Source organism: Carica papaya, chromosome 3 (genome assembly GCF_054855325.1).
Source record: "Carica papaya isolate Zhongbai chromosome 3, ASM5485532v1, whole genome shotgun sequence".
NCBI lineage: Eukaryota > Viridiplantae > Streptophyta > Magnoliopsida > Brassicales > Caricaceae > Carica > Carica papaya.
In genome coordinates, this window is record NC_142311.1 from 24,239,888 (window position 1) to 24,257,052 (window position 17,165).

Genomic DNA, 17,165 nt, shown 5'->3' on the forward strand with positions numbered 1-17,165 from the left:
AGTGCGCCACCTGAGGTGACAGTGGTGCACTGCTTAAGGCAGCAGTGCCCCAGCCAGCGTGCTGCAAGTTAGCTTACAAGTTCACAGGCCTCCTATCGCGCGCGTAGGGGCTAGCCATTACTTAGCAAAAAAAATTTATTTTAGTGAATAGAGTATTATCAGTTTAACCTCTAGCTACCCCTTACTTAGCAAAAATTTTTGGAGCCTTTATACCAGGAAATAAGAGATTGCTTAAGACCATTTGAACTTTAGTGAGTATGTAGACAACTAGAAAGTGTGCTTCTACCCATCTACTTACTCTAACATAAGTTAAAGTAAGTAACATTCTAATTGTCACCATTCTAGCTAAAGGTATAAAGGTTTTATCAAAATCTAGTTTTGCTTCTTGATTATATCGTTTGACCACAAGGTAGCTTTATTTATAGTTAACATTCTATTTTTGTCCACTTTATTTCTAAACACCCATTGAATACTAATCATAATTCTATCATTTTATCTAGGTACTTAATTTCACGTTTTTTTTTTCTTTTAAATTGATCCAACTCATCTTACATAGCATTTTATCCAATTTATATCAATTTTTATATCTTTAAATTTATTTTCTTTAATTTGTCACATAAATGCTACATAATTGCATATATTTCTTAAATAGGCTCCAGTTTTAACCACAATAGGTATCTCTTATAATTTGCTCTTTGGGATATCCATGAGCACACCTTCAATTTTAAATAAGTTTTTGTTAGCATTTCCCCTTAGTTTGTTCCTTGTGTGTGATTTTGTTTTTCATTTTGGTATTTGCTTTATTGGAAAGTTTTTCAACATTTAAATTCCTTAAAGAATTAGTCATTCCAACTTCATCATCTGTAACACCCCACCCATCATTGTGCTTAATTAATTTGAAAAATCCTATTTATTCAGGCCTTTAGGCTGCATTGAACTAATTTAATTTACTCCGCAAATTATTATCATAATTCGTGAATTTTACCGATTTTTAATTATTTTAATTTTATTTAATTTTAATTAATTCTATTTAATTTTAATTTAATTGCATTAATTTTATTTTTATTTTATTTCAGTGCAATTAAAAATGAATTTCAAAAAAACAGTAAAAGGGGAGAAATCCTGCGGGAAGGGAGCTACCCGCGCGAGCGCTTGTGCACTGTGCGTGCGCACAGCAGGCGTAGGACGTGTGCGCAACGCCCACTTCCCATCCACGCGCACAGTGCGGGGTCAACCCTGCATGCACCTGAGGCGCGCAAACAGGTCGTCCGTGCATCACCTCGCGCGCAGACAGACAGCACACTGTGCGTGCATCGTTCGGGCAGCAGGCCTACAAGAATAGGCCCCTGTGTGCCTGGGGCGTGTGCGTGCAGCACCCAGCGTGTCAAGGCTTTATGCGCGTGCAGGCTAGCCCCTGCGTGGGCGACAGGAAGGGCCATGCGCTGTAGGCTAGCCTACAGTGCGTTGGGCAGGCCATTGTTGTCTTGAGTAGTGCACCACCATCACCTCGGGCAGGGCACTGTCGTCACCGACAAAGGAGTTTTTTCTCCATCATTTTTTGTGTCAAACATCTTTTTCCTCTCTCTCTTCATCAGATTTTGTCACTTAGCGCAAATCCGATGGCTCTCAATTTCTATAAATAGAGGCCATTCCTTCCCATTTTCTCCATACTTCTATTCTTCCACCTTTCAAGACTTAGAGAGAGAAATAAAGAGAGTGAACTAGAGAGAAGAGAGGAAGAAAAGAAGAACAGTGTAGAAGAAATCATTAAGGTTTCGGTAACGAATTTAGTATTTCTTTAAATGTCTTAAGAGGTATTTTTAGACAAAAAAAATTATTAAATTAATAATCTGTGATTTTTCCCATTTTGTATGCTTTTGTGTTTGTAGGTCTAATGAGGTGAATTATTCTTGATTTCAAGCATGCTATGTGATTTATAGACACTTGATGATTTACAGATAATAAATATAATTTAAAGTCGGTATTGTTACCCAAAAAATAAAAGAAACAAAAAGAAAAGAAAAAGAGAAATGTGGAATGAAGCATGAATGGTTCGAAGTATGTATCTGTATTGACATGCATAATGCATCAAGTGTCTCGTTAGGCTTTTTATCTCTGAGGGGTATTTGTTCTCCTAAACCCATCCGAGGTATCTGTTTCCTTCTCCCCATCTGGTCTGGAAAGACGTAAGAGAACCTCTCCTTATGGATGATGGTGTACCCTCTGACGAGAGTAGTGACGCGAATATCTGTTAAGGGTCACCTTTAGCTAGGTACTGTCGTGGCTGTAGAATATTTGATATGACCACTATGGTTGGTATGACCGTGGTCATAGATCGTATCATAATTTGGCAAGTCGAAAATGTGCCTAAACAAATTATTGTTATCTGTATCTAATCTGGTCATCCCACATGGGTAGTCAAAAATTTGTATCTACCTTCAGAGATAGAAGTTGTAATAACTTCGCGAAGCATGACACAAAAATTTGAGCATTTCATGATTTATTTGATTTTTTCTATTATCTAACATAATATGTGTTTGTTTTGATTATATTAACATGTTGTTTTCTCTAATAAATAAATTATTTTCATAATGCAAGATAAGTCTACGAAGTAGCCAAATGGTAAGTAATTATGTTAGAATAATTTACTTTTAAAACCTTACAATGTTATTTAAATACTATTTTCTTTACTGATCATATGGAACTCACTCTTTCCATGCCCTCCAGATGAGGAAGAAAATGAGGAACCGCCAGCTGACGTGCCTATTGAAGTTTATGAGGATCCCGTGGATCTACAAAACTTGAGTGCATGATCGTTCTCACCCTCTGATGAGTCCAACAACATAGTGAAAGAAGTGGTCCTCTTTTGTATTTTGACTTTTTATTTTATAGCCACTTCTAGCTTCAGTTATATATATGTAATTGGAACTCATATATTTATAAGGGATTTATATTAATTTGTTATGCTGCATAAAATTTTATCATGCAATCATAATCATGTTTCTATATCTGATACCCACATGCCTTAATTAGTATTTGGGATGTCACATCATCACTATGATCTTTTTTGGGTTCTTGATTAATTTTATCATCAAAAAACACTGTTGTATTAATTCTTCAACTATCATTCTTTTAGTAAACACCTTATAACCATTTCTAGTTATTCAATAACCTATTGAAATACCTTCATTAGATTTAGCATCAAATTTTCCCAAGTTATATTTGTTATTGTGAAGCACATAACATCTAGATCCAAAAGCATGAAGGTGACTAATATTTAGTTTCCTTTATTTCTATAATTCATAAAGTGACATTAATTGTTTTCACCCAATAATATTTTAGTATGTTGTTTTACACAACATGGATCTTTTTCTTTTCAACAACCAGATTTGTAGGGTGTTCTAGGACATTAAAAATTATACTCAATCCCATATTCATTATAAAAGCTAGGAAAAAACTAATTTTCAAATTCTTTTCCATGGTCATGCCTAACACTAGCAATATGATCCCTTTTTTTCATTTCGAACTTTTCTCACAAAATTTTATTGTTCATTTTGGGTGTTTCTTCTATATGGAGGATTTTAGTTATTTAAATTCCTTAAGGAATTAAATATTCTAAGTTCGTCATCACTATTATCTTTTTTAGGCTCTTGATTAATTTTCTCGTCAAATAGTATATGATACGGAACCCAACCGAGCAAGCTCTTGGCCTTTGGCCCACTTAGCTAAGAAAGAAAGAGAAAAAGGAATCCCAATTGCATGGCAAAGCCTCTTTTCTTTAAGAAGTCCGAGAATGAGGATGGACAAACCTCTATGGGCGATATGAAAAAGAAACAAAAAGAACAGTCCAAGAATCGACCAAAAGGTTTCTAAAAGGAAAGAGGGCAAAAAATTGAAAGGAAGAAGAAGAAATCTTATAGGGAAGAACAAATCCATCTTCCACTCCAAAGCCAAGATCAAGAGGTTTTCTCCTACTCAAAGACTAGATCTTATCTCAGGGAGTTGCACGTAAACAAGGATTCTACTTCCCAAGGGAAAAGAAGAAAAATTCAACAAAGAGAAGGAAACCAAGGCCTCACACTATTCAACTAAAGCTTCCCTTTTCTTATTGAATTCTCCTTCACATTTTTTACTCAAATTATGTCATCTTCAAGCTTCTCTAACTCAAACTCCTCTCAAGAAATTAATAAAGAATTAAGAGTTTCTAAGTCATACTAAGTGTTTAATTAGGAATTACTTTTCACTTTTCTAGTAGAATAAACATGGTGGATGCCTATATAGGGAGACCACTCATTCAATTGTATTCAATTCCAATTCACGTATTTAATAAAATTCAAGTTTAAAGCTTTTAGCTATTTGCTAATTGTGAGAGCTCTTTGAAAAGGTATCTTCCACCATCTTGCTGAGTAACAGGTTGATTTTACTTATCAAGGTAAGTTCTTGTGGTATTTTATCAATCCATCTTTGAATTAATTTGACTTATTAAGAGTCATTTTTATGGTGTTTAATCAATTCAATCTTCATTTCAATTATGTAGGTTGACATTCACATTTTGAATGTAAGTCAAATAGGTAGGGTTTATTGAAAGTTTTAGGATTTTAAATACTGATATATATATATATATATATGTAGGCTTTTTGATCACGTTAGTTAATCATAGGTTTCATATCAAAAAGGCCCAACCTGTGAGTCTAGGGAAAACCTAAAGAGAGGCCTGACTTTGCAGGCCTAAAAGAAGACAAGTGCAGGGCCTTTCGACCAAAGAGGCCCGCGACCAAGGAGTATCGTGCATGTGAGTAGCCTTACTTGCATGTGTGGGCATGCACACGCACGAGAGAGGGATCCTGCACATGCAAGAAACTCCCATGTGTGGGGGACCCCCTCACCTGATTCCTTCTCATTCTCTAAGTTAGATTTTTTACTTCTTTTTGTCTTAAATTTGCAACAACGATAAGACAAGAAAGAAAAGACCAAAATTTGTTGAAAGAAAAGTCCTAAAGCATGAAGAAGAGTGCGGGAAAGCAATCCTGCGGGAGAAGGACTCTCACCCTCATAGGAGAGACCAACCCACACAAGGAGTTCAATTTTGATATGTTTTCCATATTTTTCTTGATTAATTTTTTGTTAATTTCACTTTTAAAGAATCCTACATGGATTAAGACGAAGATTCAAGATAAACAAAGTTTTCAAGTGAGAATGGAGGTCTAAGAACCAAAGGAGTTTGGCCAAGCTAGACTCCCACATGCGCAAGGCACAAACTTCAACTCTGCCTCTACAAATTAATTAATTAAATTAAAGAAAGACCAAGTTGAAACAAAATGAAGCACTTCAAATCAATTAGGATGCAAAGATCAACCATGGGAGGAGAGAACTATCCATTTAATATTCGATGTATTTTTAATTATTATTTTTTTATTTTTTTGGTCATTATCTTAACTATTTTTAATTATTATTTTAATATTAAGATTATGATAGACTAGAATTTAGATAGAGTTTCAATTAAATTTAAGTCTTTAAGTTTATATAGAATTAATATGATGAAAGCCTCTCTTAAGACCTCACCTTAGGCTATAAAGATACAAGTTCATTAAGATTAATAAAATTTTCAATTTATTCTTTACATTTAGCTTTTCTAAATTGTGAGAGTGAGAGTTCTTCAAGTGAAGTTGCTTCAACCGTCTTATTGAGCTAATGAATTTGAATCGATTTATCAGGTAAGTCATAGTATTTTTTCCCATTCCTATTTTATTTCTCAGTTATCTTAGTTTGCATTCAAAGCAAAATATGTTTCAAGTAGGGAGGATTTAATTAGAGATTTAAGATTTTTGCATGCTAATACATATGGGGGGTTTTTTAACCATTATGCTGGTCTTGTGTTCCGCTCAGTTGGTATTAGAGCTTAGACATCTACTTGAGCTTACTATCTTTAATTGCTTTGAATATTCATGATTGCATAATTAGCAACAATCGTTGTGTTGCATTCAATTTGAAATTATCCATTATTCCTTTAAGTGGAAGTATGTTTGTCCAATTAGTAAAAAAAAGCCAAAATCAAACGTGTAAACCAATTGTACAAATAAGATAATTTGCCATTCATTATGTTTTGCATTAACCAAATAAAGAAAGATTAATCATCTATCAAGTAACAAAAGCCTTTATTTTTAAGGGATAATTACCTCACCTATCAAGTGTGTGTGAAAATCTTTGTTTTATATTACATTAAGCGAACCACATAGTATGCAAAAACCATTGTTTCATATTGCATCTTGAGGCATTAGGTAAAACATCACATCTTCTTCATTCATGTGCTTTATTTTCTGAGCTTCTAGAATTAAAACCTCTTAGGAGTCTTTGCAAGTGTTCTCAAGACTAACGTACAGGTCTCGATTTAAGAAGACTTAAATTTTGAGTGCTTAACTTGGGGGATAAAGATTGAGTGATTGAAAGTTGACTGATAGGGAGAGATAAGTTTAAAGGCAGAAATAAAGTAGTGTCTCCTTATGTGGAAAGGTCCTAATGTACCTCGGTACACACCAAATTCTTTTCACCTTTTCCATCTCTCTTTATTTTCGTAGAAGTCCGACAATGATGAAGATACTAATTCAAGGACGAATCCTTTTGAAGAAGAGAGAGATGATGTGATCCCAGATAGGTCTAAATTAATCTTAAAGAAAGAGTTTAGCAAGAAGCAGGATTTTTGCAGGATAATTATCTGTGAGGACAAGACAATTAGCAGTGAGCAGAGCACACGCACAAGTCCACCCAAGAAACACCCATGGGAGGGGGATCTTACCTGTTGGGTTGAAGGTATTTACAAAGGTTACCATGAGTCCATGACAAAAAAAAAAAACTGATGTTCAACATTCCAAGTTTCCTAAAATGCCACAAAAAATCCATTCTCAAGAAGGAAAGAAAAAAGTTCAAGTGGTTTTGGGCTTAACGAAAAAAGGTTGGTCTAAGGTGCAAGTAAAAGACTCAACCCTTGAGCCCAAGGAAAATATAAATGGAGGCTAACCTTTGGAGGCTCAAAAGAAGACAAATGTAGGGCCTCTTAGCCAAGGAGGCCCGCAACCAAGGCGTGTCGCACATGTGTGGCCTAGCCGCATGAGCGGGCACGCACATGGGGGTGAGAGGGATCCCGCACACACATGAAACTCCCATGTATGAGGGACCTCCTGACTCAATTCCCTCTCCTTCTCTAAGTTGGTTTTTTTACTTCTTTTTGTCTTGAATTTGCGACAAGGATAAGATAAGAAAGAAGATACCAAATTTTATTGAAAGAAGATTTTTAAAACATGAAGAAGTGTGCAAGAAAACAATCTCATGGGTGAGACCAACTTGGACAAGGAAGTCTATTATGCATGTTTTTCATATTTTTTGATTAATTTTTAGGTAATTTCATTCCTAAAGAATCTATATGGATTAAGATGAAGAGTCAAGATAAATATTAAAATTTCCAAGTAAGAATGGAGTTCCAAGAACCAAAGGAGTTCGACCAAGTTAGACTCCTACATGTGTAAGCTGCAAGCTTTAACTCTGCCTCTACAAATTAATTAATTAAATTTAAGGAAGATCAAGTTGAAATAAAGTGAAGTACTTCAAGTCAATTAGGATGCAAAGATCGGCCATGGGAGGAGAGAACTGTCCATTTAATATTTTAAGTATTTTTAATTATTATTTTATTGTTTCGATCATTATCTTAATTGTTTTTAATTATTATTTTAAGATTAAGATTAAGATAGATTAAAATTTGGATAGAGTTTGAGTTAAATTCAAGTATTGAAATTTGTATAGAATTAATCCAATGAAAGCCTATATAAAATTCTCACCTTAGGCCATAAATATACAAGTTAATTGAGATTAATAAAATTTCTAGTTTATTCTTTACATTTAACTTTGCTAAATTATAAGAGTGAGAGTTCTTCAAGTGAGGTTACTTCAACTGTTTTGTTGAGTCAAAAAATTTGAATAGACTCATCGAGTAAGTCATGACATTTTTGTTATTCCTATTTTATTTCTCAAGTACTTTAGTTTGCATTCATATTTCTGAATGTGGTTTAAATATAGAGAGTTTAATTAAAAATTTAAGATGTTTACATGCTAATGCATGTATAGGGTTTTTGATCACCACGTTGTTCTAGGATTCCGCCTTACATATTTAAAAATATAATACTTCAAAAAATTAAAATATAATAAAGTCTAAATGTAATACTTACCTAAGAAGAATTTACAGTTGATAAATAGTAACTGTTTTAAAATAAAATATTTGTCATTATATTTAATGCGCTGTTTTATAATCTATGTTCTATATACCATTGATTTTCTATGATTTTAGTTTTATATAAATTATTTTGTTTTAATTGTAAGCTATAATTATATAGATAAAAATTGTATTCAATAAGAACAATAATTAGAAAAAAATTGTTTAAGTTAATAAATGAGTGATAATTTATCTTGAATTCTAACTATAAGACACGTGTAAATTAAAACAAATTTTTAAATATTAAATATTAAAATATAAGGATAATAATTATGATGATTGAGAAGATAAATGAAACACTTGGGACCATACAAAATGAATCAATCAAACCAAGAAAACTCCTTGGTTTGGGTTTGTCCTGGCATAAGATTCTTTAAAGAAATAGAAATAGGAAATTATTTTAAGGTGATAATAAATTGAAAATTCAAAAAGTGGGTTCTTTACAACTCTAATACTCAAATTCAGAACAAAAGAAAAAGGTTAAGAATAAGAACCCAATGTTTGGAAGAAATGAATTTAATTTTTTTAAAGATTTTATATTTGTTAATTAGAAAATTAATATTACTATAATCAGAATTTTATTGATTTAATAAATTTCAAAATATACTTGAAGTTTATAGTTTGTTAATAAAAATTATTATTTAATAAAATATAAAAATAAAATTAATTGTTTTGACATAAAATAAAGGAAATAAGAAGGAAAATGGGCGAGTGGGATTGAGTTGGCACCGACAGCAGGTAGGCGCCCATTGATGACCTTTTCAGTTCTGCAGGCGCCGAGTTGAATAAAAAATTAAATTTAAATTATAAATTTTTTGAAAATAAATTTATATATTTTTAATTAATTAATTATATAATACAATAAAAATATAACTTTAAAAGAAGCTAAACACAAAAATACAGTGCGACTTAAATTAATAACCTCTTGTGAAAATTATATAAATTATAAATGAAACTATTTTATATTAAAATTAATGTAAATAATACAAGAGAGAGAGAGAGAGAGAGAGAGAGAGAGAGAGATCGCAACTACAAATTAAAGAGGTTTTAGCTTTGAAGTTGCAGAACACGGAGGTGTGTATATATATATCTCCATATCTCTCTACAATTTCAAAAAACCTCCAGCATATTGATTCTACTCTGGTTCGCTTGCTCCAATCAAGGTCAGATTCTTTTTCTTTCATTTTCCTTTCTACATTTTTCTTTACTTAAATCTTCTCCGTCTAGTTTGGATTTTGTTGCAGTACTGAAACTTCTCGATTAGTTATCAGATCCTGTAATAATCAGATCCTGTAATAATCAGATCTAATCTCCGTCTCCATCACTTTGTTGCTGAAACTTTTCTTCTTGATTTCTTTCTTTCCTGCTTGAATTAATGAACGGAAGCTTTAATTTAATCATCTTCTTTCATTTACTTATTGATTTATTTGTTTCTAAGTTCTCTTGTTCAAACTTGTTATTCTTTTCTGCGTTGCGAAACCATGGTTTTAGCTGGTTTGTTGTCTTCAAGTGGAAGGATTCTTCAGCTATAAAAGTTACATTTTGAATTATATAATCATATATATATATATGTATAGATATTCACCTCGACACGTATATTATTTTTTAAAAAGAAACAAAAGGGAAAAACAGTTGTCTTTCTTCTTTTTCATTTCTAACCATTCACATGCGATCTGCTGCCGCTGTGTATAGTTTACAATTTTTGCTAAAATATATATATATTTCTGACCAATTTAATTATATATAAATTGTTTATTTTTGTTTTAAATAATTAATGTTTTAAATTATCTTATTTTACATTTATATTTGGTGGTCTCTGTGTATATTAATTTTCTCTTAAAATTTTCATATTATAATTAAACTGGTATATATACGCTAAATCTGTTTTGGCTGGTTTCTACTGACTAAATTACATTAACCTTTTCTGTACACACATTATGTAATCATGTGTGTGTGTGTATATATATATATTTCAACTAAGTAAATAAAACTTCAGAGAGTTAAAAAGGAAAATTCTTCTTTAAAATAAGCTTGTTGTAATTGAAAGGATTTTCATTAGAAAAGGGGGCATTGGGGACAGCTATCATGATTCATTACTAATTAAATATTCTTTAGATAATGTTGAAATTTCTTTGACCAAAAGTAATAAACGAGAACATAATTATCACAAAGTAACTTGTCGGTCCATTACTATGTTTCAATTTTATATACATAATTATTTTATAATATGATAATGTTCAATAATTATAATAAAGTTTTTGTATGGTCATTTCGTTTCCTTTTCATGTTACTATCACTTCTTATATTCGTAATAAACAAGAAAATAATTATAACAAAATAACTTGTCGGTCCATCACTATGTTTCAATTTTATATACATAATTATTTTATAATATGATAATGTTCAATAATTATAATAAAGTTTTTGTAGGGTCATTTCGTTTCCTTTTCATGTTACTATCACTTCTTATTATATTCGTATTTGTTTATTAATTAAATTTTATTTATATTTCTAAAATTTAAATGAATAAATATTATACAGATTATTAAAATTGTTTTTGTAAGTAAAAATTAGAAAGTGTATTATTTTTAGTCAATTAAAAATTAAATTCTATTTTCATATCTGAAACTTTTAATAAATAATTATTATCTATATTTTCACATTAATTTTATTCTATATATCTAAAATTTTATCTTGATATAATACATATATAATTATAATTTATATTAACACATTATTTTTATTTTTTATTTAAAAAAAGAAGAGGCTTATGGTGTTTTTTGATACTATTTTCAGATATATAGATAATAAATAATGATGATAATACTAATAATAATTATAGTAAAATATAATTGTATATGTGCAGATGGGTACGGGAAGCTTTTGTGAATTATGGGCATGTTTGGCGCTGTGTGCATTAATGTTGTTGAGAACACAAGGTGCCGGTGTAGGAATCACATATCTTGAAAGTGCTGTAGCCAAAGGAGCTGGTGAAGATAAATCATTTTTTCTCTTTCTTTGATTCTTTTTTTTTCTTTTTTTCTTGTCGAACCAAATTTGTTAATTATAATATTTTATCTGTTTAACTTGCAGTTTGCTTAGATGGTAGTGCACCGGCTTACCATTTTGATAAAGGGTTTGGTTCTGGGATTAATAATTGGTTGGTTCACATGGAGGTGCCCAAATTTCTTTTATATATATATATAAACAAATGAAATTTATTTACATATAGACATATGGTAAAAATGTGTTGATGATCTAATTTATGGTTAGGGAGGAGGATGGTGCACAGATATTGCAACTTGTAGTGAACGGAAAAATACCCAGAAGGGTTCATCGAAGTTTATGGTGAAGCAATTTGGCTTCTCTGGTATATTGGGCAGCAAGCAAAAGTCTAATCCAGGTTATATGTATATCTACATTTATGTATATCACCCAACACCTTTTGTTAAATTTTCTTTTAGATGTAAATGAATAAGACTTGATGATTTGAATTCTGCAGATTTTTTCAATTGGAACAGAATCAAGATTAGGTACTGTGATGGCTCCTCCTTCACCGGTGATATCGAAGCAGTAAATCCAGTAAGTGTTTGAATAATGACAGTAAGTGACAGATTCACCATTTTTTACTGATTTAATTCTTATATCTTAATTTTAACTAATACAATATTCATCAGGCAAACAAACTTTTCTTCAGAGGTGCAAGAGTATGGCATGCTATAATCGATGATCTTTTAGCAAAGGGGATGAGGAATGCACAAAATGTAAGTTACCATTTTTGTAGCAAGAAAATTGTTAGGAAAACTAATCCATACTATGCACACAATCACACAAACTAAAGAGTAAATAAGAAAAAATGCAAGATTTAATATGGTTCGATAAATATATTTACATTTATGGATAAAATTTTTTCATTATGATAAAATGAGAGTACATCACCAATGAACTTGTAAGTTCTTACATAGAGAGAGTATTAGAGTTTCTCTCCCCAAAATATTTCTTATAATATACACAAAATATCTTTCAAGATCAAGCGACATCAACAAAAATATAGGAAAAAAATTATAGGGTACTGACTAAATTGTGATTGTGATAACAGGCAATTCTTTCAGGCTGTTCTGCTGGGGGATTGGCCTCTATTTTGCATTGTGATGAATTCAGACAGCTTCTCCCCTCTACTGCTAAAGTAAAATGTGTTGCTGATGCCGGCTATTTCATTCACGGGTGCAATTATTAATTTCCTCTTATATCGGATAATATTTATGCATATATCTATGCAAATTATATTTGTTTTGGTATATGATTTAATTCATTCCATATTTTACTTGTTCAACAGCAAGGATATTTCTGGAGGATCTTTCATTGAATCCTTTTTCGGAAAAGTGGTTGCTACACATGTAATGTCCATCAAACAAATGCATTCTTTTTATAAAATATATCCAACGAAGCCTCTATCTTCTACTTAATGCTTTGTTTGTTATGCAGGGATCTGCAAAGAACTTGCCAGCATCCTGCACTTCGAGAACAAGACCCGAACTTGTAAGCAGTTGAACAACTTGCCAGCATTCTTTTATATATATATATATACACACATATAAATAACATATTGTATCCTTTCCTATCAGCTTATGCTTTTAAGATAATTTAGAATGAATCGTTTGAGGGTTTGAATTTAAATTACTTTTAACAAGTGCTAATTTCTCAATCATCCTGCAGTGCTTCTTCCCACAATATGTGGTGCCGCATATGCAGACACCAATTTTTATTATAAACGCAGCTTATGATTCTTGGCAGGTTAGTTCACTTCATCATCGCAAACTACTAACATTTTTCTTTTACAGACACCTTAATTCTATTTTTTTTAATTCATCAGATCAAGAACATTTTGGCACCAAGTGCGGTGGATCGTAAAAAGGAGTGGAAGAACTGCAAACTTGATTTAAAGAAGTGCTCTTCCGCTCAACTCCAGACTGTTCAAGGTGATCGCAAGAATTCATTTTTTTCTTTAAATTTTCATAAGAAGTGTTAAAAAGTGATTTTAAATGAAGATGGATTTTGGTGAATTTGCAGCTTTCAGACAGCAAGTTGTAAATGCAGTGACTCCACTTCATAACTCAACATCAAGAGGGCTGTTTTTGGATTCCTGCTATACTCATTGCCAAGCTGGAGGGGCAGACACATGGTCCGGAGACAAGTCTCCGACTGTTGGTAACACGGTACATTCCTCCGTCATCCCTCTTTACCCTCTGTAAATAACAGCGCAAATTATCAGTTAAATCTATGAAGTATAAAATTTTTTATTATAATCTTTTTCTATTATAATTTGCTCATCAAACTTATAAATTATTCAGAGTTTTATTTTTTTATAAAATCTTTTATAAGAATCATAAAATTTGTTTATATCTTATTAATTATAATTAAGAATTTTTTTAAAAAAAAATTACTCAATAGTAATTGTTATTATCTAATTCTTTTTAATGTATGCGACATAATAGTTTCATTAACAATATGAGTAAAACTAAAAGAATTTTTGTTATTTTTTGTTAAAATTTTCACTGTTGAATTAAAATAATTTTTTAATTTAATGATTAAATTATAATTAAGAAATAATTATATTATGGGGAATAGTTAAGAAAGAGTAAAATCATACTTTGCCCTAAATGATAAACAGGTAAATGACTAAGACATACTAATTTCTATTGTGTGCAGAAAATTTCGAAGGCTGTTGGGGATTGGTTTTTTGACAGAAGTCCATTCCAGAAGGTAGATTGCCCTTACCCTTGCAATCCCACCTGCCCTACTCCTTCTGATTCAGATTAACTTTTTAGAAAGTTATTAATGTAAAATCATATAATTTTGTATTACTCCATTTTTAATTACCAATTAATTACTTAACTATTCCCAAGAAAAAAATAATAATCAGTTTGGTAGTTTCATGTTTAGAGAACAATGTAATGAGTAATCGTCTATCATTGTATCCAATAAATCTGAATGGGGTCTTTTACTGTCTTTGGTATCAAATAAATGAAATTGCAGTATTATTGTTCCTTATCTTGAACTCATTGAATATTTCTATGTATAGGAATACTCTGTTCTTGTTTTAGGTCATCTTTTTTTATTGTAATAATTAAAATTCAATATAGTGTAAAGAGAGGAAAAGAGGGAAAGAAATATGATTATATTTGGTAATTAGGAGGCAGATTCTTCAAAGATTAAGGGGATTTTGTAAAATTGATCTTGATCTTAGTTAAAGTTAATGATTATCAACAAAATAGTAATTTAATAGTTAAGTTTGAACTTTACTTTTAAAGTAAAATTTATTATTTTTTGAAGTTTATTATGAATCGATGGTGACTGATATATATTTTGCTTGTTAAGTGTATTATAAATTGTTGGTAGCCGATTCATAATAATTAATTCAGTAAGAATATAATTTATTTTATTAGTGTATTGATGAGTATAATGATTAATTTGGATTTCATCCAAATGAATTATTATGAATATGGAGAAATGATCATTATTGGGGAGTACATAATTAATACACAAACTATGTTTTTTATTTATAAAAAAATTATAGTCAATGTGTAAAGGTCCGAAATTAAAAGAAAAACATTTATTATCTAAATGCGGAAACAAACAATAAAACTGAGATTTATATCTTTGACACAGTAAATTAAAATGTTCAATAGGGTTACGAGAATGTTTCTTCCACATTAGTTCATAAGAAAGACAAATAACGATTAAAATCAAATAAATAGATACCTTAGGGGGTTAATATCCACTAGCATTTGAAGGGGTTTCAGGAGGTGAACTACTCACAATTCTCTTTCTGATAAGGATCTAGATATTAGTGCTATTGATCTAAAATGGTTAATAAAAGAGTGAGTTACATTATTCCAGTAAAAATATCACACTAATTACTGAAATAGAAAACTGAAGATTGATAAAAATCACAAAATGACTAATGGAGCCCTTTGATTTAAGTAAATACATTTAACATTAAAACATTTATTTCATATGTACCGTTGCGAGTTTTTCAAAATTAACCTATGAAAACAAGTAATTAGGTGACATTTTAATTTCATGCACAAGATCAGTAATTCTTCCTTTTAACCTACTTACTGGGACCTTTGGGGGTCCATAGTGATATCCCCCTACTCGTGAACCCAGTATCTAGATTTGATAATTAACTCGGTTGTCCCCATACCCTATTCGGTAATAAGCGCCAGCATATCATTACTCGATATCCCGTCCGGCATGAGGTGAACTATATCTCCCAAACCCTTCCGGTATGAGACTTCTCAGCCCCATCCGGCTGAAATAATGTCCACAATAGGGTTTTCTATTTACCTGGTCCGTCCACCATTTCCCAAGGTACCTAGTAAGCTTCCATATATATAGATTCTCATTGTCCAAAAAACTACCAATCGCATACTAATATCTCATTACATATTCATAGATTAATTTAAACAGCATCTAAGCAAGTGATACAGTTTAATATAACCGAATAACCAAGTAACCAGATAACCAAATAAATCAAATAACCGAGAAAATATTTTAAACTAGCAATTTGATGTATACAATGAAATAGTAAACATCTTAAACAACATAGAAGGAAATAAATATTTAACTAGAGTAATCATACACTGACCAGTTCCGACTCTAATATTGACCTGTAATTATAGTTAGGATTTTTTTAATTTTTACAAAATACAGGATTATTGATTATTAAGTCTCAATTTACCGTAACAAATAATATGGTGAGAGATTCTTAGTCGGATTGGTGTCTTGAAATGCTGTGTTACCCACAATGCCTTCTGACGAGGCCTGAGTTTCCTGAATTTTCCTTACAGAAATTAAAATACTCGTCACATATCTAAAAATACCCCAAAAATCTAAAATTGTGTTGAAAACCTTTTTCGGTCAATTTTAGGATTCCGGCATGGCGGCGGCACCGTGCTTCGACACCGGCTCTGCCTCCCATGGTAGTGGTTTGCCTCGATCTGGCTGGTTTTGGCCAGTTTTACACGTGTCCCTGCAAAACAATACGTTATGAATCCTCGGTTGGCTAGAAAATGAGGTCTTCGAGTGCGGTGACTTCGCTGGTTCTCCTTCGCGGCTGGGGAAGAAGTAGGCCTGCACAGAAAGGGACAGTTAGCACAATGGTCAAAGAATCGTGTGAAACAAAAAACAGGAAGGGGATCATTGAAGAGGGTTTAGGGTTTTGGCCGTGACGGCTCTGTCAGGCTTTACCCTCAGTTTCCAGCTTACTCGCCACCTTTTTTGCTCTGATATGGTCACAGGGAGGCTCGGAATTCAGGGAGGGGAAATTTTTTACCTTTTTTGGCAGTTAGTAGTGGTCTCGGTGCGGCGGCGGCTGGTGGTCGGTCTCCTTCTTCGGTGTCTAGTTTTTCTTCTCTAGCAAGGGCAGGTGTGGCTAGGGTTAGGGTTTCTTGAGACGCGATGTTTAAATACTCATCCCGTGTCTATATGGGTCGTCCGTTTAGGAATACGTGGCCCTCTTTCGTCCGTTAGATTTATCTTATTCGGGGAATGAAGCTGGACTGCACGATCGGATTGAATCTGATCATTCGATCACACTTAAAGAGAAAATACATATGGGTCGTTCATGAGCGCGAGATGAGATTTGGACTGTCGGATTGCCGAGCACGTGGATTGCTTACGTGGCTTCCCGTGTGGTGCCGATGTCAGTGAGGTTGCCATGTAGCATGCTCTGGTTCGTTGTAACTACTAACCGGCTCGTCCCATGTTGCCAAACTTTTTCCTTTTTGTGTTTTAACCCTCTCTTTTTAAATTTTCTTTCAAAAACACCATCCGAATTTAAAATTTCACCCATTTTCTCTAAAATTATTTTCAATTTCGTCTCTAATTCATTTTTTCTCAA

General features: G+C 32.0%; 1 protein-coding gene across 1 annotated transcript; it reads left to right on the forward strand.

The window, feature by feature from the left end:
- Positions 1 to 9,189: 9,189 nt before the first annotated feature.
- LOC110808409 (pectin acetylesterase 7-like) lies at positions 9,190 to 14,311 on the forward strand. Its single transcript, XM_088216314.1, has 13 exons — positions 9,190 to 9,423; positions 11,127 to 11,250; positions 11,354 to 11,436; positions 11,534 to 11,663; positions 11,763 to 11,842; positions 11,938 to 12,024; positions 12,360 to 12,484; positions 12,597 to 12,657; positions 12,746 to 12,799; positions 12,977 to 13,054; positions 13,134 to 13,239; positions 13,331 to 13,476; positions 13,970 to 14,311. Exons 2-13 carry the CDS (start codon positions 11,127 to 11,129, stop codon positions 14,078 to 14,080), a joined length of 1,185 nt encoding a protein of 394 aa, XP_088072440.1. The 5' UTR covers positions 9,190 to 9,423; the 3' UTR covers positions 14,081 to 14,311.
- Positions 14,312 to 17,165: the final 2,854 nt, after the last annotated feature.

Coding starts and splice junctions, on each gene's coding strand:
- LOC110808409 (XM_088216314.1), top strand. CDS start 11,127: ATGGGTACGGGAAGCTTTTGTGAATTATGGGCATGTTTGGCGCTGTGT. Junction 11,664..11,762: donor CAAGCAAAAGTCTAATCCAG/GTTATATGTATA, acceptor TGAATTCTGCAG/ATTTTTTCAATTGGAACAGA. Junction 13,477..13,969: donor CTCCGACTGTTGGTAACACG/GTACATTCCTCC, acceptor TATTGTGTGCAG/AAAATTTCGAAGGCTGTTGG.